At 40.8% G+C, this 20,245-nt stretch overlaps 1 protein-coding gene across 1 annotated transcript in view; it reads left to right on the forward strand.

Annotated features, from left to right (window-relative positions):
- Positions 1–19,721, forward strand: part of KCNK5 (potassium two pore domain channel subfamily K member 5) — a 34,330-nt gene extending 14,609 nt beyond the window's left edge. The window contains exons 2-5 of the mRNA XM_068412991.1: positions 15,084–15,195; positions 16,617–16,783; positions 17,936–18,104; positions 18,901–19,721. Coding sequence (XP_068269092.1) covers positions 15,084–15,195; positions 16,617–16,783; positions 17,936–18,104; positions 18,901–19,721 — 1,269 coding nt within the window. The remainder of the gene's footprint in view (positions 1–15,083; positions 15,196–16,616; positions 16,784–17,935; positions 18,105–18,900) is intronic.
- The last annotated feature ends 524 nt before the right edge of the window (positions 19,722–20,245 follow it).

The raw sequence follows: 20,245 nt of genomic DNA on the forward strand, positions 1-20,245 counted from the left end.
ATTTACAGGGTGCCCCAGTACATGGGTAATATGAATGAAAGGTCTGGTGCCATCCTTGCTAATGACTGAAATGATGCCAGTAAACGACTCTAGAAGATACAGCCAGTGTGCCAGCTGATTGCTCTGTCATTACTTTTTTTTAAGCTTACAGCATTTCTGGGGCTTATCATAACCCATGTGCTACCTGTATAAGACCTTATCTTCTCTAAATAAAATTGATGACAAAACCTATATTGCTTTCAAGGGCAGTAAGGTCCAATTTCAAGATATAGAAGTTCTGGAACACTCCTCTTAACTTCAGGCTAATTGAAAGACAGATTCAGTTCATAGCATAGACTGAAGGAGGAAGTTAAGGAAACTAGATAAATTTTAAGCTGTATTTTGCTAGTCTGCTCTGTCTTGTGGAAGGATATAATTCAGCTAAGTCAGATGGTTTTCCGGTGGTTCTCTTCTATGGGCAGACATTTTCTGTTGTTAAATCAACACCCTTTCCTGGAACTACTGTTTTTCTATTAATTTTCAGATACTGCAGAAGTTGGGAAGCTAGGATGGTTAAGTGGTACATTTGTTCCCTGCCCACTTGTTTGTCCCACAGGAGATAATTCTCTTGCCATGTCAATGGTGATTATTTCCCAGGATATTTTCCATTAACTTTAAAACTCTCAGCCCTTGTTCTCCATGCCAAGGGGCAAAAATAAAAATAATAATTAAAAAAAACAAACAAACCAAAAAACAATAAACCCAAAAGAGTGCACTTGCATCTTGGGAAGCATCATATCCTCAGGCAAGCTGTCTTGATTAGGTTTATTACTCAGCTGTAACTTTCCATGCAAAACTCAAAAATATCAGTACATTTTGTGATGCTTGTGTTCACCCTGGTGGGAATGAAGAGGCGATGGTGCTAGCTACCAGGGCTGATTGAGCAGGTAATTTTGCAGTACATCACAGCAATACTAAGACTCTTTCTCCAGGTAGAAGCAACCCTAAGGACTTGCTGTAGCTAGAGTAGAATTCAATGCAGTGATCAGCATTTACATCTGTATGAACTACTAAAATGGTCAGCACCTGAATGCCTGGTTTTAATTGGGGTGGGAGGCAGGGGGAGGGAGGAGAGAATATTCAATATATCTAATGCTGGCACTATAGAAGTGTTCAAGATATTCATCCTCACTTCTTCTGTATCTTGTTTCATCCTGCTCATGCTTTGTCTAATTTTAATCATCTTTCCAAGCAGAGAAAAGCTGGCACAATTATTTACCTTCTCTATTCCCAAGCAATAATATGGAATTAATTTGACTGTAAACTCACAAATTGTTTCAACTGGACTGTGTCCTGAGGCCTCCAGACTCATAAATATTAGCCACAATTAAATTTTTATGAGTCTTTCAGGTTCAAGCAAGTACAAAGATGGTTCTTTGTCTCCTCTAAATTCATGATGTATTGCATGGCTTTCAGATAACAAGCTAAAACCAAGGTAGAGCATGTATCTTCTAATTTTACATATAAAAACCCTCCTCCCTCCTTCTTGTCTCTGACTGATTAGACCTATTTCTGGTTAATAAATTGAGATTGTGATTGAAAAGCATGATTTGTTCTTCCCAATATGCTTTAATTAATAGATTGCCTTTCTAAAGGATCACTTAGTCTGGTTAAATTGTAATCGAAAAACAAGAAAACAAATGAACACTTAAAAGACTGAAATAACAAGGGTTCCCATCTGTGACAAATGTGCATTCTCTACCCTGGTTCTTTTTGTCAAGTAGGAAGCATATAGAGTAAGAGAACACAGTGGCAAGAAGAGATGCTTGTGCCTGTAGTATTGTCTTTAGTGAGAATACCCTTTGCCGGTTAAATTAGTTCCTCTCTTTACTGGGTTGTCAGTGTCAGCAGTTATGGATTAAGAAAGCTTGATACTTGGTCCCTGTTAGAAATTTTTAGCTTTTTAATATTATTCCCTCACACACATTGTGCTTGCAAAAAGATAAAACAAAAACCCAGGAGAAAAAAAACTGAAGTGCCCAGACTTAAGGCACTTAAGAATTAAGGGGCAGGCTAACACGGGTGACACTGTTGTGGGGGTTTACTACAGGCCACCTGATCAGGAAGAGGAAGTAGTTGAGGCCTTCTACAGACAGCTGGAAGTAGCCTCGCGATCTCAGGCCCTAGTTCTCATGGGAGACTTCAATCACCCCGATATCTGCTGGAAAGACAACATAGCTAGGCACCCACAGTCCAGGAGGTTCCTACAGAGCGTTGATGATAACTTTTTGACACAGGTGGTGGAGGAGCCAACGCAGAGAGGTGCTCTGCTAGACCTTGTGTTAACAAATAACGAAGGTCTGGTTGGAGACGTGAAAGTTGGGAGTAGCCTGGGTTGTAGTGACCACGAGATGGTGGAGTTGAGGATTCTGCGTGGAGGAAACAGGGCCATAAGTAGGACCACAACCCTGGACTTCAGCAGAGCTGACTTTGGCCTCTTCAAGGACCTCCTTGGGGCTATCCCATGGGTTAGGGCTCTAGAGGGGAGGGGGGTCCATGAGAGCTGGTCAATATTCGAACATCACTTCCTCCAAGCTCGAGATCGGTACATCCCTATGAGTAAGAAATCAAGCAAAGGGGGCAGGAGACCTGCGTGGACAAGCAAAGGGCTTCTGACAAAACTGAAATGGAAGAAGGAAGTCTATGGAATGTGAAAAAAGGGACAGGCTACTTGGGAGGAATACAGGAAGGTTGTCAGAGTATGCAGGGAGGTGACAAGGAAGGCCAAGGCCCGCTTGGAATTAAATCTGGCAAGGGACATCAAAGACAACAAGAAGGGCTTCTTCAAGTACATCAGCAGCAAAAGGAAGACTAGGGAAAACGTGGTCCCGCTGCTGAATGAGGAGGGTGCCCTGGTGACAAAGGATGCAGAGAAGGCGGAGTTACTGAATGCCTTCTTTGCCACAGTCTTTACTACTAAGGCCAGCCCTCAAGAATCCCAGACCCTGGAGGTACAAGAGAAAGTCTGGAGAAAGGAAGACTTTCCCTTGGTTGAGGAGGATCAAGTTAGAGATCATTTAGACAAACTGGACACCCACAAATCTATGGGGCCCGATGGGATGCACCCACGAGTGTTGAGGGAACTGGCAGATGTTATTGCCCAGCCACTCTCTATCATCTTTGAAAGGTCATGGAGAACAGGAGAGGTTCCTGAGGACTGGAGGAAGGCCAATGTCACTCCAGTCTTTAAAAAGGGTAAGAAGGAGGACCCAGGCAACTACAGACCGGTCAGCCTCACCTCCATCCCTGGAAAGGTGATGGAGCAGCTCATTCTGGATGCCATCTCTAAGCATGTGGAGAAGGTCATCAGAAGTAGTCAACATGGATTCACCAAGGGGAAATCATGCTTGACCAACCTGATAGCCTTCTATGACAACATGACTGGCTGGGTTGATGAGGGGAGAGCAGTGGATGTTATCTACCTTGACTTCAGCAAGGCTTTTAACACTGTCTCCCATAACATCCTCATAGGAAAGCTCAAGAAGTGTGGCTTAGATGAGTGCACAGTGAGGTGGATCGAGAACTGGCTGAACGACAGAGTCCAGAGGGTTGTGATCAACGGTGGTCAGTCTAGTTGGAGGCCTGTGGCTAGTGGTGTTCCCCAGGGGTCAGTATTGGCCCCATCCTGTTTAACTTAGTCATCAATGACCTGGATGAAGGAACAGAGTGTACACTCGGCAAATTTGCTGACGGCACAAAACTGGGAGGGGTGGCCGACACACCAGAAGGCTGTGCTGCCATTCAGTGAGACCTGGACAGGCTGGAGAGCTGGGCAGAGAGGAATCTCATGAAGTCCAACAAAGGCAAGTGTAGAGTCCTGCACCTTGGGAGGAATAACCCCATGCACCGGTACAGGTTGGGGGCTGAACTACTGGAGAGCAGCTCTGTAGAGAAGGACCTGGGTGTTCTGGTGGACAAGAAGTTCACCATGAGCCAGCAATGTACCCTTGTGGCCAGGAAGGCCAATGGTATCCTGGGGTGCATTAGGAAGAGTGTGGCCATCAGGTCGAGGGAGGTTATCCTGCCCCTCTACATGGCCCTGGTGAGGCCACATCTGGAGTACTGTGTGCAGTTCTGGGCCCCCCAGTTCAAGAAAGATAAGGAATTACTGGAGAGAGTCCAGCGAAGGGCTACAAAGATGATCAAAGGACTGGAGCACCTCTCTTATGAGGAGAGGCTGAGAGAGTTGGGTCTGTTCAGCTTGGAGAAGACTGAGGGTGGGTCTTATCAACACTTACAAATACCTTAGGGGTGGGTGTCAAGAGGAGAGGACCAGACTCTTCTCAGTGGTGTTCAGTGACAGGACAAGGGGCAATGGGCACAAGCTGAAATATGGGAAGTTCCATCTGAATATGAAGAGGAACTTTACTTTGAGGGTGACAGAGCACTGGAACAGGCTGCCCAGGGAGGTTGTGGAGTCTCCTTCTCTGGAGGTATTCAAAATCTGCCTGGACACAACACTGTGCAATGTGCTCTAGGTGAACCTGCTTTGGCAGGGGCTTGGACTAGATGATCTCCAGAGGTCCCTTCCAACCCTAACCGTTCTGTGATTCTGTGACTTATTTAAGTTTTCACTCTGTTCCTTTTGAGATTTAAGTTTTCACTCTGTTCCTTTTGAGACTCAGTCTACTGAAGAGCTTCCTGCATCGTTTAACATGCATAATTGGCGGTGTCTTAAAATAATGATGCCAGGGAGGGGAAAAGGGTGCTGTCATCAGTGCTTGGGAGAGAAGGTGGGGGAAAACTCCTTTCCACTTAGCAGAATAGTTAGAAACAAGGTCTCTGCAAGGTCAGGATGGATTTCTGGGCCATTAGCCTAAAAAAGGCAGGGACCTGTGACAGTATTCTCTCTTCAGTTTTATTTACAATGGCATTGCATCCAAACCCAAGTGCTTTTGAAAAACTTTGCTCACAACATTTTTGGAAGGTCCTGGAGTCTCTATGCAGTAGTACACTAACCCATAGCAAGGATGCTGTTGTTTAAATCCTCTCTGTACATACAGGTTATTCTGGGATTGGGTAGTGTGAATTTTAAAAAAAACAGCTAACCTGATACAACTTCAGGTGCAAACAGGAATTCATTGGCTTATCCAACAGTCTCTTTTGCAGAGATACCTTAGAGCTCACCGTTGAGCAGCTCCAGTTTGCTTTGGGATATTTCCGTGTTCTTCCTCAGTTCTGAGCATCTAAATAAACCTCAGATGAAGCTTCCTCAGAACTACACTAAATAGCAAATATTTTCCAGCATAAAAGTATGTGTGTAGGGTTAGGATGTGAATGCCTTCTAGTCCTTCATCAAGCTCAGTCATGTTCTTCAAAGGACATACACAGGCTTTCTTTACAGCAGGGTGATGCAGTTATTTAGCCAAGAGTATCTTCCCTCTGCTGAAGACCACTTCTGTGTTTCTCTGTGTTTTGTAGTATCTTGTATGCCTAACTGTGTTTAGTGCTGTGATCTTCAGGTGTTCTTACTAGACAGCCTGTTCTGCTTTCCTGGCTAATCAGTAAATTTAAAGGAATCCGCAGCTCTAATCCATGGCTTTCTTCATAGCTTGTACTTAATTACTTTCATTGCAATCTGGTTTCAAAGTCCAGTACAAGACAATGTACTCACTCTCTGCTTTCTCCATCTAATAGAACTAGCATGGCTGCTTTAAAAAAAAAAAAAGTGTGAGGCGCATTGAAGTCTAGGAACAGGGGTTTCTCCAATACTTTAAAAAAAAAAAAATAAAATCAATAAAGGATTGTGACAAAACATCCTAATTAAGAAATCAAGACCAAGACACATGTAAAAAGCCCTCTGGGTGTGCTATATGCTAAATTAACAGACACAAACGACATCTGGTTTACTGTCCTGTTATATAACAAAACTATGCAAAGTGAAAACCAGGCATGTATTTACGTGCATTCTTTAAATATCAGGCTTAGATGTAGGGACAGCTCTGTATGAAGTGGCATGTGCTGGAGGCTCTATTAGGTAAAAAAAAGGTATGCTTAGATGGAAGTCCAAGTTGCTGACAGACGAAAGTAAAGCGTAATGAAGGGAAAGCAATAGATTGTCTTGGTTCTGTAATTCATTTATGCATTGAGAAGCACTGTTGCATGAATAGAATGAAACATTGAGAAGTTGCCTCGGTAAACAAAGAATCAACAAGACTAGCTAAACCTTCTCTGCAGAGCAAGTTCAATCTTGTTTTATAATCTTTTGGATAAAATGTGGTATCTACAGTGCATTTGACCTATATATGTACCTTTCTATTTTGTATGATAAGATACTGGTGGATCATTTAAAGTCACTTTTAGGAAAGTTAAATAACTTTTATAATTGCCTTGTTTTTTTTAAAAAAAAACACACTGATATGTTGAAGTAGTTAAAAAGAAGAATTGAGGAGAAGGTAAATAAGTTATTTCTCTGAAGACTGTGGAAAACTGACAAGATAACATTGTCTGCTGTACTGGTAGGAGTGTGAAAATACCATCTCATTCTGGATTAAATCTTGCTATTGCTGGAAAGAAAACCCTCCTCTGAAGTATGTAAACCCATATTTTGCCAGGATTTTTTTTTCCCAATTGGGAATTTTCAAAAGTTTGCCCTTTGATAGGAACTGTATTTTGAGATTAAACTGTTGACTGAAAAATGCAAAATATGTTTTTACTTGCAATAACACTTAATCAACCATTTTATAAATGCAGTGTATGACAGCAAGGGGAGAAATTGTCCCCTGCTATTTGTAGTTGATCTATGTAGGAATGTAAACACTGGGACTAACACTTGCTTTCCAGGGTTTGATTTTATTTTTCATCTAGTTCAATTCATAGATAAGGGGGAAGGAGTCCTGTATATCCGTATTGATCTCTCTAGCTTTTCGGGTAATATTCGTGTATGCTTTTGGTAGGTTTGTAATTTACATCTATTAACACTAAATGTGAGGGTTGTGGGGTTTTTATTCTTGCAGAAGTAAAAGTTAACATTATTCTCTCAGTGCCTGCTTCCTATTTTGGGCTCCATTTCAACTTTGGCCTTTTGATGGGTGGCTACTGGCCATAACCCCATTGCGCTATTAGAAACAAGCTGTTTCTGCCTCAAATTTTACATTTGTTAAAACAGACTGTACAAGTTCTAGGATTAGCGAGAGTTGTGGAGAACCTAGCAACTCTTAGTATAGGCCAGCTGGGAAGAAACGCCGTGCACAGCAGTTGAATTACCTGTGGATTCACTCCGATATGCTCAGTTGATCCAGAATCAGACTTGTGTAGTCAAGTGATGTCCCCTTTAATAAATGTGGAATTTATTAAATCCCACCATCCTTCACTAATGCAGGTGCTGCTGACTCATATCCTGCACCTCTTGCCCCAACCACCTTCCAGCTCGACTCTCTGCATAGGTCAGTAAAGGACAGTAAAACTTTCACAGGTTAGCAAGACACAAGGGTGTTGCCTGTTAGATGGAGACAATATGGTTCATTTGTCTTATTTTTCTTTCTACAAAAAAGGTCACAAACCATTCCCCACAGAAGTGAAGTAGGAAATTCAGGACTCAGCTAAAAGACTTCTTTTTACATCTGGCATGGTTCTTGTCCTGACAAACATGAAATTCATATTGTGAACATAGATAATGCTGAGAGGGAAATGAAAGGTCAGCTCTCCTGAGTCCTGCTGGTTAGCGTAGTCCTGCAGAGACTGTCAAGTGGCTAAGGCAGCCTGGAAGGCTTGTACACTTGGCCCAGGGCACTGGCCCTGCTCATATGCCAGCGTGTTTCGGTCAGCTGGGAACTCGGAGTCCAAACGAGCAATCAGGATAAGCCTGTCATTGCACTAGAGACGGGGTGAAAAAAAGGATGGCAGGAACCACAAGTCTGATTTTCTGGTGACTTTGAGCCGCTCTAGAGGGGCGGATAGTTGATAGTTACTACCATCCTTCCCTGAGAACTCTTGCCTTCAGCTGATTACGTACTAAATGTGCCAGGTGCCAAGTGGCTGGCAGAAATATGGTGTCCAAAGAGGGTGCCGCTGTTTTGTATTCTAGGCTTGTGGTTTTGTATTCTAATACTCAAAGGATTTCTTTTTTCCTCTTCAAGAAGCCATGAGCTTTGATTTCTCTGTGCACAGACAAGTGTATAGCAGCCCTTCTAAAGGTGGCACTGGAATAGCTGCTCTTTCTGCTGCCTTGATCAGATCATTTAACCGTATGTGTGTTCTCTCACTTTCTGCAGCTCTGCCACGTTGTGTGTCTGGCTACCAAAGTGAGCATCGTGGCATAGCAAGACTTTCTTAGCCGTAGTGCAGCTGTCTTTGGAAGTGAAGGCTGGGAAGAGAGGTAAAATATTTTGGTCTCAAGAATATATAAGTTAATATGAAGGTTTTGGAGAACTCAAACAGAAAATTTTAATAAATCGTTACATGTACACACCTTATATAACTAAACATGAAAAGTAATTGGGGGAAAATGTTTCTTTGAGTTTTACTCATTGGTAAAACCATTAGTTGCGTAGTTGGCTTCTCTTTCCCTTTCCTTACCCAAACCCTAAGCTGCCAAGAGAGTCTAGTGAGGAAAATATTTTCTCTGATGCACAGTATTCTCCATTCAGTCAGGACACACCAGGGGCAGGAGGGGAAGGGTGGTTGGGGGGAAGGCAGTTGGCTTTAAGTATCTTCTTTTTTTTTTTTTTTTTTTTTTTTTACTCTTTCTCCAGCTACTATCGAAACAATAGATTATGGCATTTATTATTAAATATGTATTTGTTGCTTAAACTAGACACACAAACTAATTCAATAGATGAGCTATGACAGCTGTCAGCCAGGTTTAATATATTCGTAATTTGACTGTGAATCTACTACTTTTGATCTAGCTATAAAGTACTTACAAATTCAGACTGTGCCTGTGAAATAGCTTCTGCTGCTTTTAATGCGCAAGCAGATGTCAAAGTGCAATATGCCAACAGGGCAGGAAATTTCTGGCCATGGTGACTGTGTTGCCTGTCTGCATGAAGAGTCTGAGGAAGTTGTTCTGTCAATCTAGCTGTGACCACCCACAGACTTTTTTTCCTTCAAAAGGGATGCTCACTGAGAGAGTTTATTTTCTCTTTATTTATCTCTATATTCTCTTATTTATGAGACAGTATTATCTAGGTCAGCAGAACTTTGTAACATGTATCTGACCTGGCAGCCTTAAGATGTGACTCAGTGTTCTACTGTTGGAAAGATAAACATTAACAATTAAATGTCTTTTGATTACATTTAAAAATCTGATTATTATGAACAGCTGACTGCTACTGTAACTTCATACCTGGAGTCAGAAGACCCAGGTAACTGCAAAAACCCTGGGGACAAGTAGAAGGGTGTGCAATTTGCATGGTATGGGGTTTTTTTAATTATTTTTTTTATTTTTAGAGTAACTTAGGAGTTACTTTAGGCCTTCTCTTGATTTTAAAAGCCAAGGAAAATGCCCATACATCTTCTTGTACCACTTCAGCTATTTGTTTTGCTCTGCTGCCGCTGGATTTGGTTAAAATTAAAATCTGCTTAAAGATAAATGGCAGTATAGAGTTTCATCTGATATTATAAATTTAAACCTTATTACCCTGAACAATTTTATTATGATTGGCTAAATTGTCAGTATTGTATGTACCTGTGATTATGTAACTACTCCACAGTTTTCTGGTTTCTTCAAATCTTTATATAAAGGTTTGGATGTCTGTGTGAAAAGAGATTGCTGTTGAAGCTTTATTCCTTGTCGGAAAGTCTCTAAAGTACTTGATAGATTTGTAATTCTCAGTGTTTTTGTGTGCATTAAATGTTTACGTGCTCTATTAAAAGAACTTGAGAAAGAAGCAAAATTACTCCCTGTTCTTTCAGAGTCAGAAGTGGGGACAAAGCCTAGGAGTCCTGAAAGGATACATCAGTTATTGCTTTACTGGACTCTGCTTTTGGATGCAACAGCCAGCTGAGATTGTCCTTTATGCACATGGTAATACCCTGAGAGTAGAATGGTTCTGATTTCAGGCTTAATAGTTCAATTACATCTCCTTTCTTATGGAGAAACACTCAGTGTTACCAAAAGAGAATTGTTCACGCCACTGGGAGAAGCTTAAAACTACCATTACACTTATGTGTCAGATCTCCAGGGAATGCTTTGAATAACATGGGACACTTTATCCTCAAAGAGACCTGGCACTGAGCAGTATCTGGCTGTTCTTTTTGTATGTAATAGGGTGCCTGTGGGGTAGGATCTGTTGCTCTAGTTTATATAGTCTGTTTATTGTCTTGTGTCTTTAGTCTGGCGTATCTGGCTGTAAATACCCCAGAAGTCCTTTTTCTTTCCTATTGCTCATTGTTATCAGACCCAGCTAATCCTTAGTAAAGTGTCTAGGATTTCACGATAAATATGAAGTTATTCCTACTTGATATGCAAAACCTGTGTCACAGATTTCTTGCAGTCCTTAGCTCGTAGAATAGCATCACTAACCACGCGTGGATCTATGCACCAGTACTTGCTGGGGGCCACCCAGCTGGAAAGCAGCTTTGCAGAAAAGCACCTGGGGGTCATGGTGGACATCAGGTTGAATATGAGCCAACAATGTGCCTTTGCAGCAAAGGTGGCTAAAGGTATCCTGGGCTGCATTAGGCAAAGCATTGCCAGCAGGTCAAGGGAGGTGATTCTTCCCCTCTACTCTGTACTGGTGAGGACACATCTGGAGTAATGTGTCCAGTTCTGGTCTCCCCAATACGAGAGACATGGGCAATGCTGGAGAGAGTCCAGCAAAGAGTCACTAAGATGATCAAGGGACTGGAGGATGCTCCAGTCCTATGAGGAAAGGCTGAGAGAGCTGGGACTCTTCAGCCTGGAGAAGAGAAGGCTCAGCAAGATCACATCAATGTGTATAAGTACCTGAAGGGAGGGTGTAAAAAATATTTTCTTCTTTTCCTAGGAAGAAAATAAAGCCTTGTGCACTGTTCATGCTTACAGAGGCAGAAGGTGATAGTTCTGTCCCATTTTTCCTTCTTCTGAAGGCCAAGAAGCCAAAGTAAAATGCCATATTCAACAGTCTCCAGTGTGCTTCTTTCCTTAGTTTTATACCCTCGCATTACTTCTACAGGGACTAAATGTCATTCTCTTGTGAACCACCACTTACTGTGCAGTGGTATTGATCAAATTTCACACTTAACCATCCCTCCTGCTAATACAAAGACAAGGACATCTAAGATGGGTCTTCTGACTGTTGCAAACTTCTAAGCTACCAGAGAGACTTGCCGTAGCAAACCTCAACAGGCCAGTAGAAAAAAAATAAAAAAAAAAAAACAATTTGAATAAATGCATTAGTATGTGGCTTCCCAGTTTGGGAAAACCTTGCTGCTGTTCTGGGCTTGGCCCCAGCAGAAAATGGAGAAGCAGAATAAATTGAGGTAGGAACATATTCTATGTGGGTCAAGGCTTCTCCTTGCTATTTTCAAATTTGTTTGAGAACTTTTCAGCCCTACTGTTAGTCATACAGGGGGGATGCAAGTGACAGGTGCCCAAAGCATTGTGGAGAAACTCCTCTCCTTTGCCCAAGACAGAGATTTAACACCTAGTTCTTGTGATACTTGATAAATCTTGAGTGAACCTGGTCATCGAGGGTTAATAAAAATGTCACCAAGCCCAGGAAACAAGGCTGTATTGGAGCAGTGCTGGGGTTTGTCCGTGGGGAAGTACCTGCAAATGGAGCAAATGTCTGCTTAATTGTGTTCAAGTGGCATCCTCCTTTCTACTTGTTAGTGTCATCAGAAGATGTATTAGTTTTATGTGTGTCTTAAATCTTCCTCTGCAATTGCAAATCTGTTTACTTTCAGCAATAGCTCCAGGGACTCTAGATCTTGTTTTCCTTTTTTTATTTGCCAAAGTGCAGAATTGGAGTGGTGGGGAGTGAGGGAGAAGAGGTTTGATTCCTGTGAGGCAAAAGTCGTTTGACTGAATATTAAAGTCCTGCCTTTATCAGTACAAACTGTCATGAGGTGGGGTCTAAGGGGATGTGTAAATTCTGAATTAGTTAACGATCTTCAGCTTTTGAATTTGTGCATACTTGAAAACGTATTTTCTAAATGACATCTCTCAAGATATTAAGAACCCTTGCACTATCTACTGTCTTCTTCGTCTCCCTCTTTGCCTCCTATTTTCCCATCCAAAGACTTTTTAGAGCAAATTTTCTGTAGTTTAAGAAATCCAGCACAGGCAACCTGGGGCATTCTGTATCCTAGCACATGAAAATAAAGGCATCTCTGACATTCCCTAAGAGATTTACCAAGTTAAAAAAAAAACATGTTTGCAGCTCAGTTGTATAGTGTCCACTCACATTGTTTGTTGAAGCCAAAATATTTAATTATTTCAGTATGGGCAAGAGTTATGCTGCTTGGAAAGCAACTACATAGTTCCCACTCTACCAAAGCTATCTAAGCATGTTTTGTGACTATCTTTGTTACTGCAGCTGGGATGCATATACTGTGTGCAGCAGTGCACATTCAGGCTTATCGTAGGCATAAAGTAACTTGAAAGACTAGACTATAGATTGTAGATAATTGTGTGCTAATAGCAGATAGTTGTGTGCAAATAGGGACAGGAAGAGAGTGACAGCTTTGGCTGGAGAGTAGCTGTAGTTCTCTGTATAAAGCATTTATATTAAACTCAGAGAGCTGTCCCTCTCTCCCCCAAAACGTTAACTGCCTGGGTGTGAAGGGCAGCTGTGTGCTACTCAGTCCAGCAGCTTCTTCCCCTTGGGTCTGGGCCCACTTCACACCTCCAGACCTCAAACGCTGGCAGATCTTAAAGTAACTGTATGAACTGGGAAACTGAGCTCATTAGCTCAGACTGAAGGTGGAGTAATGCAATGAGATAATGGCCCAGTGACAACGGAAAGAGATACTTAAGTGCATCTCTATGAGATCAGTTGCTCTGTGAGGAAATAAAAAAAAAAAAAAAATATCCAACTGCACTTATAGCCTGGAAAATGACTGGAGAACTGGTGTTTGATATAACATTTAGTGCTGTGTTGCTGGGCAGTAGAAGTCAAGGCATCTTTTCCAGGATAATAGATCACAGATTGTGTCTATCAGGTACTTTGGATGTCCTTTGGGACTTTTAAGAAGTTCATCTGCAGACCATAGCAGAAATGAATGAAGTTACTTTGATCTCTACTCAGATGAACTCTTGTGATCCATTGTAGCTGCCTCAAATATTTATTTTTTTTTTGAAGGGAGTGGCATTGTGTGCTTACTTGCCTGCTCTCAACCTGCCCATTTTAGGGCTACTTCTCATTTCAACATTACATTCTTATGACAAATGACTGCCTTGGTGAGAACTCTCTCTATATCCTTTTCTATCCAGAGCCTGTAGGCTATGAAAAGACACTGCATGCAGTTTTGCACACACATTGAGTTTACCGGGAGAAAAATCTAGTTCTGTACCTTCATTCACTTTCAATGCCTCTCCTTTTATCTTCTCTAATAGCTTGTATGTTGAAAGTGCATTTTTAATTAAATTGTTTGCATCTTGTATATGCACAATACATTCACTTTGAGGGCACTTTTATTACAGTAGGAGGGTGGTGATATGTAATAAGTCTCAAGAATAATTAAAACCTGTGTGAACTTGTGTATGTTTTCAGTAGCGATTGAACTTTTTCTTGAGTCTCTGCTGGGTCCAAGATCAGATCTTAATCAAGTAGGAAGGAAGGAAGGGGTGACAAGGGAAGGAAGAGTCGGTTGTAGGTACCTCTGTAAGTTCTTACCAGTTTAAGATAAACCTCACCTGTCATGTTTAATTAAAAAAAAAAAAGTATATTGCCTTCAATTTTAGGTATTTAGCTCAAGATATTTTTTGTGTTCAAAACTTACTGAGGGAGAAACACAGAAAGTGGGATACTGTTATGAATCAACTTTTGGAGATACCTTCACCTCCTCTGTATATGGATGTTGCCCCAGAGTTTTGTTCAGACAATCTTGGTTTACACTGAAGGGAAAAAAGCTGAGTAACCTCAGAAAGCTTTTAACTGCAGCATGATGTGACAGAGCAAAGATTTAAATAACTAGGGATTTCTAGAAGACTATATGATAAATTGCTTTTCTCTTCGGGGAGGTAGAAATACATATCAGAATCGGCAAGATGCATGATTTTGATCTGAAACTGTGATTTTCTGCACTAAGTAGCCATTAGGTTTTTAATCAATGCGTTTTCTACGCATTGTTTTGGAAAGGCAGGGGAGGCTGTGTCTTCCAAGTCCATTCCTACAAAAGGTAAAGATGATTCATAATTCTTGAGCACCTGAAGACCTGAACAGATGTTAAAAAAATGACTTGCTGAATCTGTGGAAATGCCAATAACTACATTTGCTTCTCTAAAACGTTGTAAATGAGTGATTTGCATTCATCATGGCATACTAGATTCAAAGATAGGATAAGGAAGGGGCTTGATTCAAGGACAATGATTAGAGTCCTGTTGCATGAAATACTTTGGAAAAGTGTTTATTTGTCTGTCTTTGCTGAAAAGTACAGTTTTACGTTGGCTTGTAGATGGTTTGACTTTGCCAGGGACAGCAGGTGAATTAACATTAATCGCACTAGCTTTGTCAAGGATTCTATGACGTCCTGCTCATACCTAAGTCAAGTTGAGGCATGTAACAGTGTTTTGAAATGGAGAGTAGTTCTGAGATGTCCCTAATGTTAAACCAAATTCAAGAACTGCACGGGAGGTTAAATGCTAGTTCAGTCTGGAGGAGTGTGTTCGGTCTCTGGCAGAGATCCATTTGGGTTAAACTGGTAAATCAAATAAAAGCTTATCTCATTAAAACCCCCTATTTAAATGTCGGGGCATCTGCAGTACTTTTTCTTAGGTGGAGCAAGTTTTTAATATTTCATAAAATCATTGTTAGTGAATATAGTAGGCTAGCCTTCACAAAACCTTCAGTGGTTATTCTGAAAGTACGAACAAAGGGGGAAAACCTGAGAGGGACAGACACATTTCTTTTTCAGGTTGCCAGGATTTTCCAAGAATGACTGTAAACTTATTCTTACAGGTTGTGTCAAATGCTGCTGGACAGGGGGTTGCCATCACTGGGAACAATACTTTTAACAACTGGAATTGGCCTAATGCTGTGATCTTTGCTGCTACTGTGATCACTACAATCGGTAAATATTTGTTATGTCAACTTTCCTAACTGTAGTTTTCTGTATGCTCTGGTGTGTTTGTGCTCTTCCATTTGTGTGCCAAGCTAGCCACTGAATAAAGTCCCAATGGCTGGAGTTGCCTACAGTATGTGTTCACCTGCAGGTTCATAGAGGAAAAAAAATTTTTTTGCCACTCTCTCCATAGGTATACAGAAGAGAAATGTGCACCTTTCCAATAAGTAATGGATTCAAGGTGCTGTTGGGATGGCTGGTGTCATTCTAGTTCCATTAACTGGTGTACTTAAATTTCCAAATCACAAAATCCTAAAACAAAAGCATTGCAAAACATTCCATTAAAGTAATACTTAAAGCATGTGCATATGAGGTTTTTGTATAGCTCTCCTGTTACTCACATGCGTCCTCTTAAGCTCCTGATTTATCAGTGTTCTTGGCTTGCAGAACAATCTAGACCTTTTATCTGTCTCTTAAAGAAGGCAAAGAGAACAAGTGTTGTCTTCTAAATCTCCTACTGATTTGTGCTTGTAAAACCCCCTGTATTGAAAGACTTCTTCCTCCTTTGATATAAAGATTTTTCGGAGCTCAACATCATCTGCCTTCTGCTTTTGCTACATGGTGTTGCTACACCCTTGCTACACCTACAATGCAAAAAAAAAACCAGGAATGCAAAATAACCAGAGAAGGCTGGAGGTATACAGAAATGGAAATGTTACTGCTAAACCATATGCAGTACTGTGGTTTTCTTTATTATTTGAAACTCACAATACCCAGCTTATAATATAACTTAATGACAAAAACACACCTAAATAAGAAAGCTCTGCCAGAAGTTCAGAAAATAGGCTGCTGACTTTAAAGCCTGAGTTTGTAATGCCCTGTTGGGTTCTGTGACCAGCAAAGAACTAAATTCAGTTGAAACACCTTGCTATGTCACAGCTCACCTTGCACTTAATTCACAAACTCTTACCCTGGAAAGGTACCAGGTCACAAGTTAAATGTGTATAGTGGATCTTTCTTGTGGAAGCTAGCTTCAGGATGAATTTTGAGCTTTTATTCTATAAATTTGATTCAGTCAAGTTTTTAACAGTGCTGCTTCAGGTTGGGGAATGATATTAGAAGTTTTGAGATGAGCTTTCTTTCATATTTATCTTATATTGTCAAGAAAAAGATGCACAAAATCTAGGAAACACTTAAAATGCAGTAATCCTCTCAGCCTGAATTAATGGAATACATGTTTGCTAGAGTAGAGTTGGAAGGTATCCAGATTCAGAAGATCAGCAGCTGGAGTAGACTAAAGCTCTTATAGATGGTGAAGTAAGGAGCGTCTGATACAGCAGAAACCCACACAGCGTTGTTTTGTTCATAGGTAGAATTGCCTTGAATTCTCTGCAGCAAGAACAGACCATGCACATACTTATCTCTTTTAGGTTACGGAAATGTTTCTCCAAAGACACCCTCTGGGCGTCTCTTCTGCATATTTTATGGGCTTTTTGGAGTTCCTCTCTGCTTGACGTGGATCAGTGCTCTGGGGAAGTTCTTTGGAGGACGTGCCAAGAGGCTGGGCCAGTTTCTGACGAAAAGAGGAGTAAGCCTGGTAAGGCCCTCTCTTGTTTACCCTTGTGCTGTGTATTTTTGATGCATGAATTAAGCTTACACTTCTTAACTTACCTGCTAATCTTGGTAGTAAATGAACACTTGCACAGATATGAATTTTTCCCAAATGGTGTTGCATAGAAGTAACTGAAAGGGGACTAGGGTCTGATATATTAGTTTGGCAAGAAGTTTTAGCAAAATGAGATCTTGTAGAAACCTTTGATATTAAATATAGATCTTGCAGCTTCTATGGAGACATATGTATCTCCTTACATTAGAAACCTGTAGGACAAATGTAGGCGAGGCTCCATTTCACAGGCATTCCGTGCAAGCTCCTCTGGCATGGAAATAAGCTGTCCTGCTTTGTTCCCACCTGCTTCTATGCTAGCATGAGTACTTCCTGCTGTGCAGTGAACCAACTGGAAAATAGTGGTTTGTTCTGAGTTACTGGCTTGTGTTTTTTTTTTTGTTTGTGGCTTTTTGTTGGTCTTTTGGTGGTGGTTTGGTTGATGTTTGTTTGTTTTTTCCCCAAGTGAGTTCTGTCTCAGTTCTAACTCTGCACAGAGATGGGATGCAATGCAGGGCCATGGTGCCTGGAGGACAGTGGGACTGGTTTGGGTCCTGGTTTCAGAAACAGAGCAAGAAACTTCTTGGTTCAGTACTTGAGAAGAAAGTTCAGAAAATGGTGGTGAAATGCATGTGTGTGTGCAGCTTTGTGCAGAGGTTATGAGTGGCAAAGCATAGAAGGCATAAATAGGAGGAAGCATCTTAAACACTTCTGATCCTCTATACTTGAATAAAGGGGAAATCAGAGGTACTGACTGCTTTTTTAGACTAGAGTGCTCTGTCTGTATCCCATGCCTATTTATAAAATATCAGGAACTCCTTAAACTTTTCAGGAGTGTGAAAGAAAACTATGAGGAAATAATCCTGTTTAAGCAAGTAGTTGTAAGAATAGTGAGTTCTGCAAAAAGGAAAAAAAAAACCCAAGCAGTTGTGTGTTTACTTAAGTCAGTGCTTTTAGTTATGGCTGATAAAACGTTAGCACAAAACTCTGAAATGTCTGATACTATCAGATGATGTTTGGTGCCATGGATGGGAAAAGAAAATTTGGAGATCTTTCCCTGACCCTTTTTTTCTTCTTTCTTTACAGAGGAAAGCACAAATTACATGCACAGCTATTTTCATTGTTTGGGGTGTCTTGGTCCATCTGGTTATTCCTCCCTTTGTCTTTATGGTGACTGAAGGATGGGATTACATTGAAGGCCTCTATTTCTCATTCATCACTATCACCACCATAGGATTTGGAGATTTTGTTGCTGGTCAGTAATTGTATTTTATGTAATATTTCACGACATGCATAGTGTGGCAATTCTATTTCCAAACTCTAATTCGAAAAGGTGATTTCTAAGCTTTTCCAAAACATTTTGCTGAATAGAAGATTGAATTAAAGCTGGGTACTGTTCCAATGGACTAGATCTGGCTCTTCGATCGTGGTTTAGTTTCCTAAGGCCTTTATTGGACTAAGTCTGTAGCCAAGTTCTGGAGTTCATAACTCTCTCAGGTGCCTCAGGTCCCTATTTCAGGCAACGCGCTATCCTGTCCACCATGATAGTTAAGCACCTTTTGAATGGGATCCAGTAAAATAAGCAGGGCACATAAGTACTGGGCAACGCTTTCTGTGCAGCTGTCTAGAACTAGTCAACAGGAAATGCTGAGCATACTCGTGTCTCCTTTCTAAATCTTGTCTTTTCTCTAAAAACCCACTGACTTGTTCAGGGCTTTGGAGATGGTCTTTGTAAGTGGAATTTTGAATCCTTTTCTCAAGGAAGGTACCTATATCCATATCTCAATGGCACGGCGAAGGCTTATAATTTTCAAAGAGGAAAAAAGTTCACTTTTATAGCTTACAAGGAGAGGATAAATATGCTTCCATTTTATGTTGTAGATCAGTGGTCAGAATACATGCAGCCAAGAAGTGGAAGATCTGGGATCAGCTTTTTCTGTGAGAAGTGTTTCAGATCCCCACTTAGGGAGTAGTTCTCAGGGTTATAACTTCAAAGGTTTATCAGCTGCGAGTCACCTTTCAGTAATGTTCTTGTTTTTAATTCTTTGTAGGTGTAAATCCAGATGCAAACTATCATGCCCTTTACAGATATTTTGTGGAGTTATGGATCTATCTGGGACTAGCTTGGCTTTCACTCTTTGTTAACTGGAAGGTCAGTATGTTTGTGGAAGTCCACAAAGCAATTAAAAAACGGAGGAAAAAAAGAAAAGAGTCATTTGACAACCATCCTCGGTCTAAAAAACCCCTTCAAATGAGTACCTCAAAGGATGTCAACATCTTCAGCTTCCTTTCAAAGAAGGAAGAGACCTACAATGATCTTATTAAGCAAATTGGGAAGAAGGCCCTGAAGACAAACAATGACAAAATGATTAAAGTAGAAAATACCAAACAAAATCTGCAGAATGCCAGTATAGATGCCCAGGTGACTTACACAAAGACAGAATCATTTGAGTACGATGAGGCTTCCCTGGACATTCAAAATGGTCGGATACTGAGACCCCTGCATGATAAACATATTGGAGACAGCCCTTTAGAAGGAACCATGTTAGTAAACCAGCTAGACAGGATTAGTGAAGAAGAAGGTGAAGTGTGGGATTCCAGAGACTATCGACCCTTAATATTTGAGAATGCCAATATAACATTTGTAAATGAAGATGATGATGAAGAGGAAGATATCTCAGATGATGAGGAAACGTCAAAATCCTCCATGGATGATAATCTCGCAGACGAATCTGAAACTGCAAAAAAACTGGTAAAATTCCCATCCTCTGATGAATCTACCTTTACCAATAATGAGCTAGAACTTTCTGTGCCTTACGAACAACTGATGAACGAATATAATACAGTAAGCAATGTGAAGGCTGCAACGTGAAACATGTTTGACAATGGTTTTCTGAAAGCGGTCAGTGCATATTGAACAAATTAACAGAGCAAGGAGAAAAGCATGTTTTTGCAGCTTCTCCTGTCTCTTTGAAAACAAAAGCAAGTCCCAAACTAATAAACTCCAGTGTCCTTTTCCCATCCTAAGTCGGTTTCTGAGCCCATCAGCTTTGCTTATCTGAAAAACTTGTAAAATAACAGTTGAATTTGGAGTCCTGCTCCTTCCTGGGATTTTATGGTTCTTAAACAAAGTAGAAAAGAAAAGACTAGTTAATACACTGGACCTGCTCTGTGTTTATGCATTTCATTGAGGAACTAGTTTGGGAGTGTAACTATACTGTTGCAAAGAGACTGTTTTGGGCATCAAATGTGTTCGGTTACTCCATTAGCCTTTCACCTCTGAAAACCTGGATTTGAATCCTGCTTTGATCACAAATGAAAGCAAGGGGTTAGCTTTTTTTTTTTTAAGTTGTCCATTGTTAAGTTGTTACCACAAAAAAATGGTGCAACCACTAG

The sequence above is a fragment of the Nyctibius grandis genome, chromosome 1 (assembly GCF_013368605.1).
Source record: "Nyctibius grandis isolate bNycGra1 chromosome 1, bNycGra1.pri, whole genome shotgun sequence".
Lineage (NCBI taxonomy): Eukaryota > Metazoa > Chordata > Aves > Nyctibiiformes > Nyctibiidae > Nyctibius > Nyctibius grandis.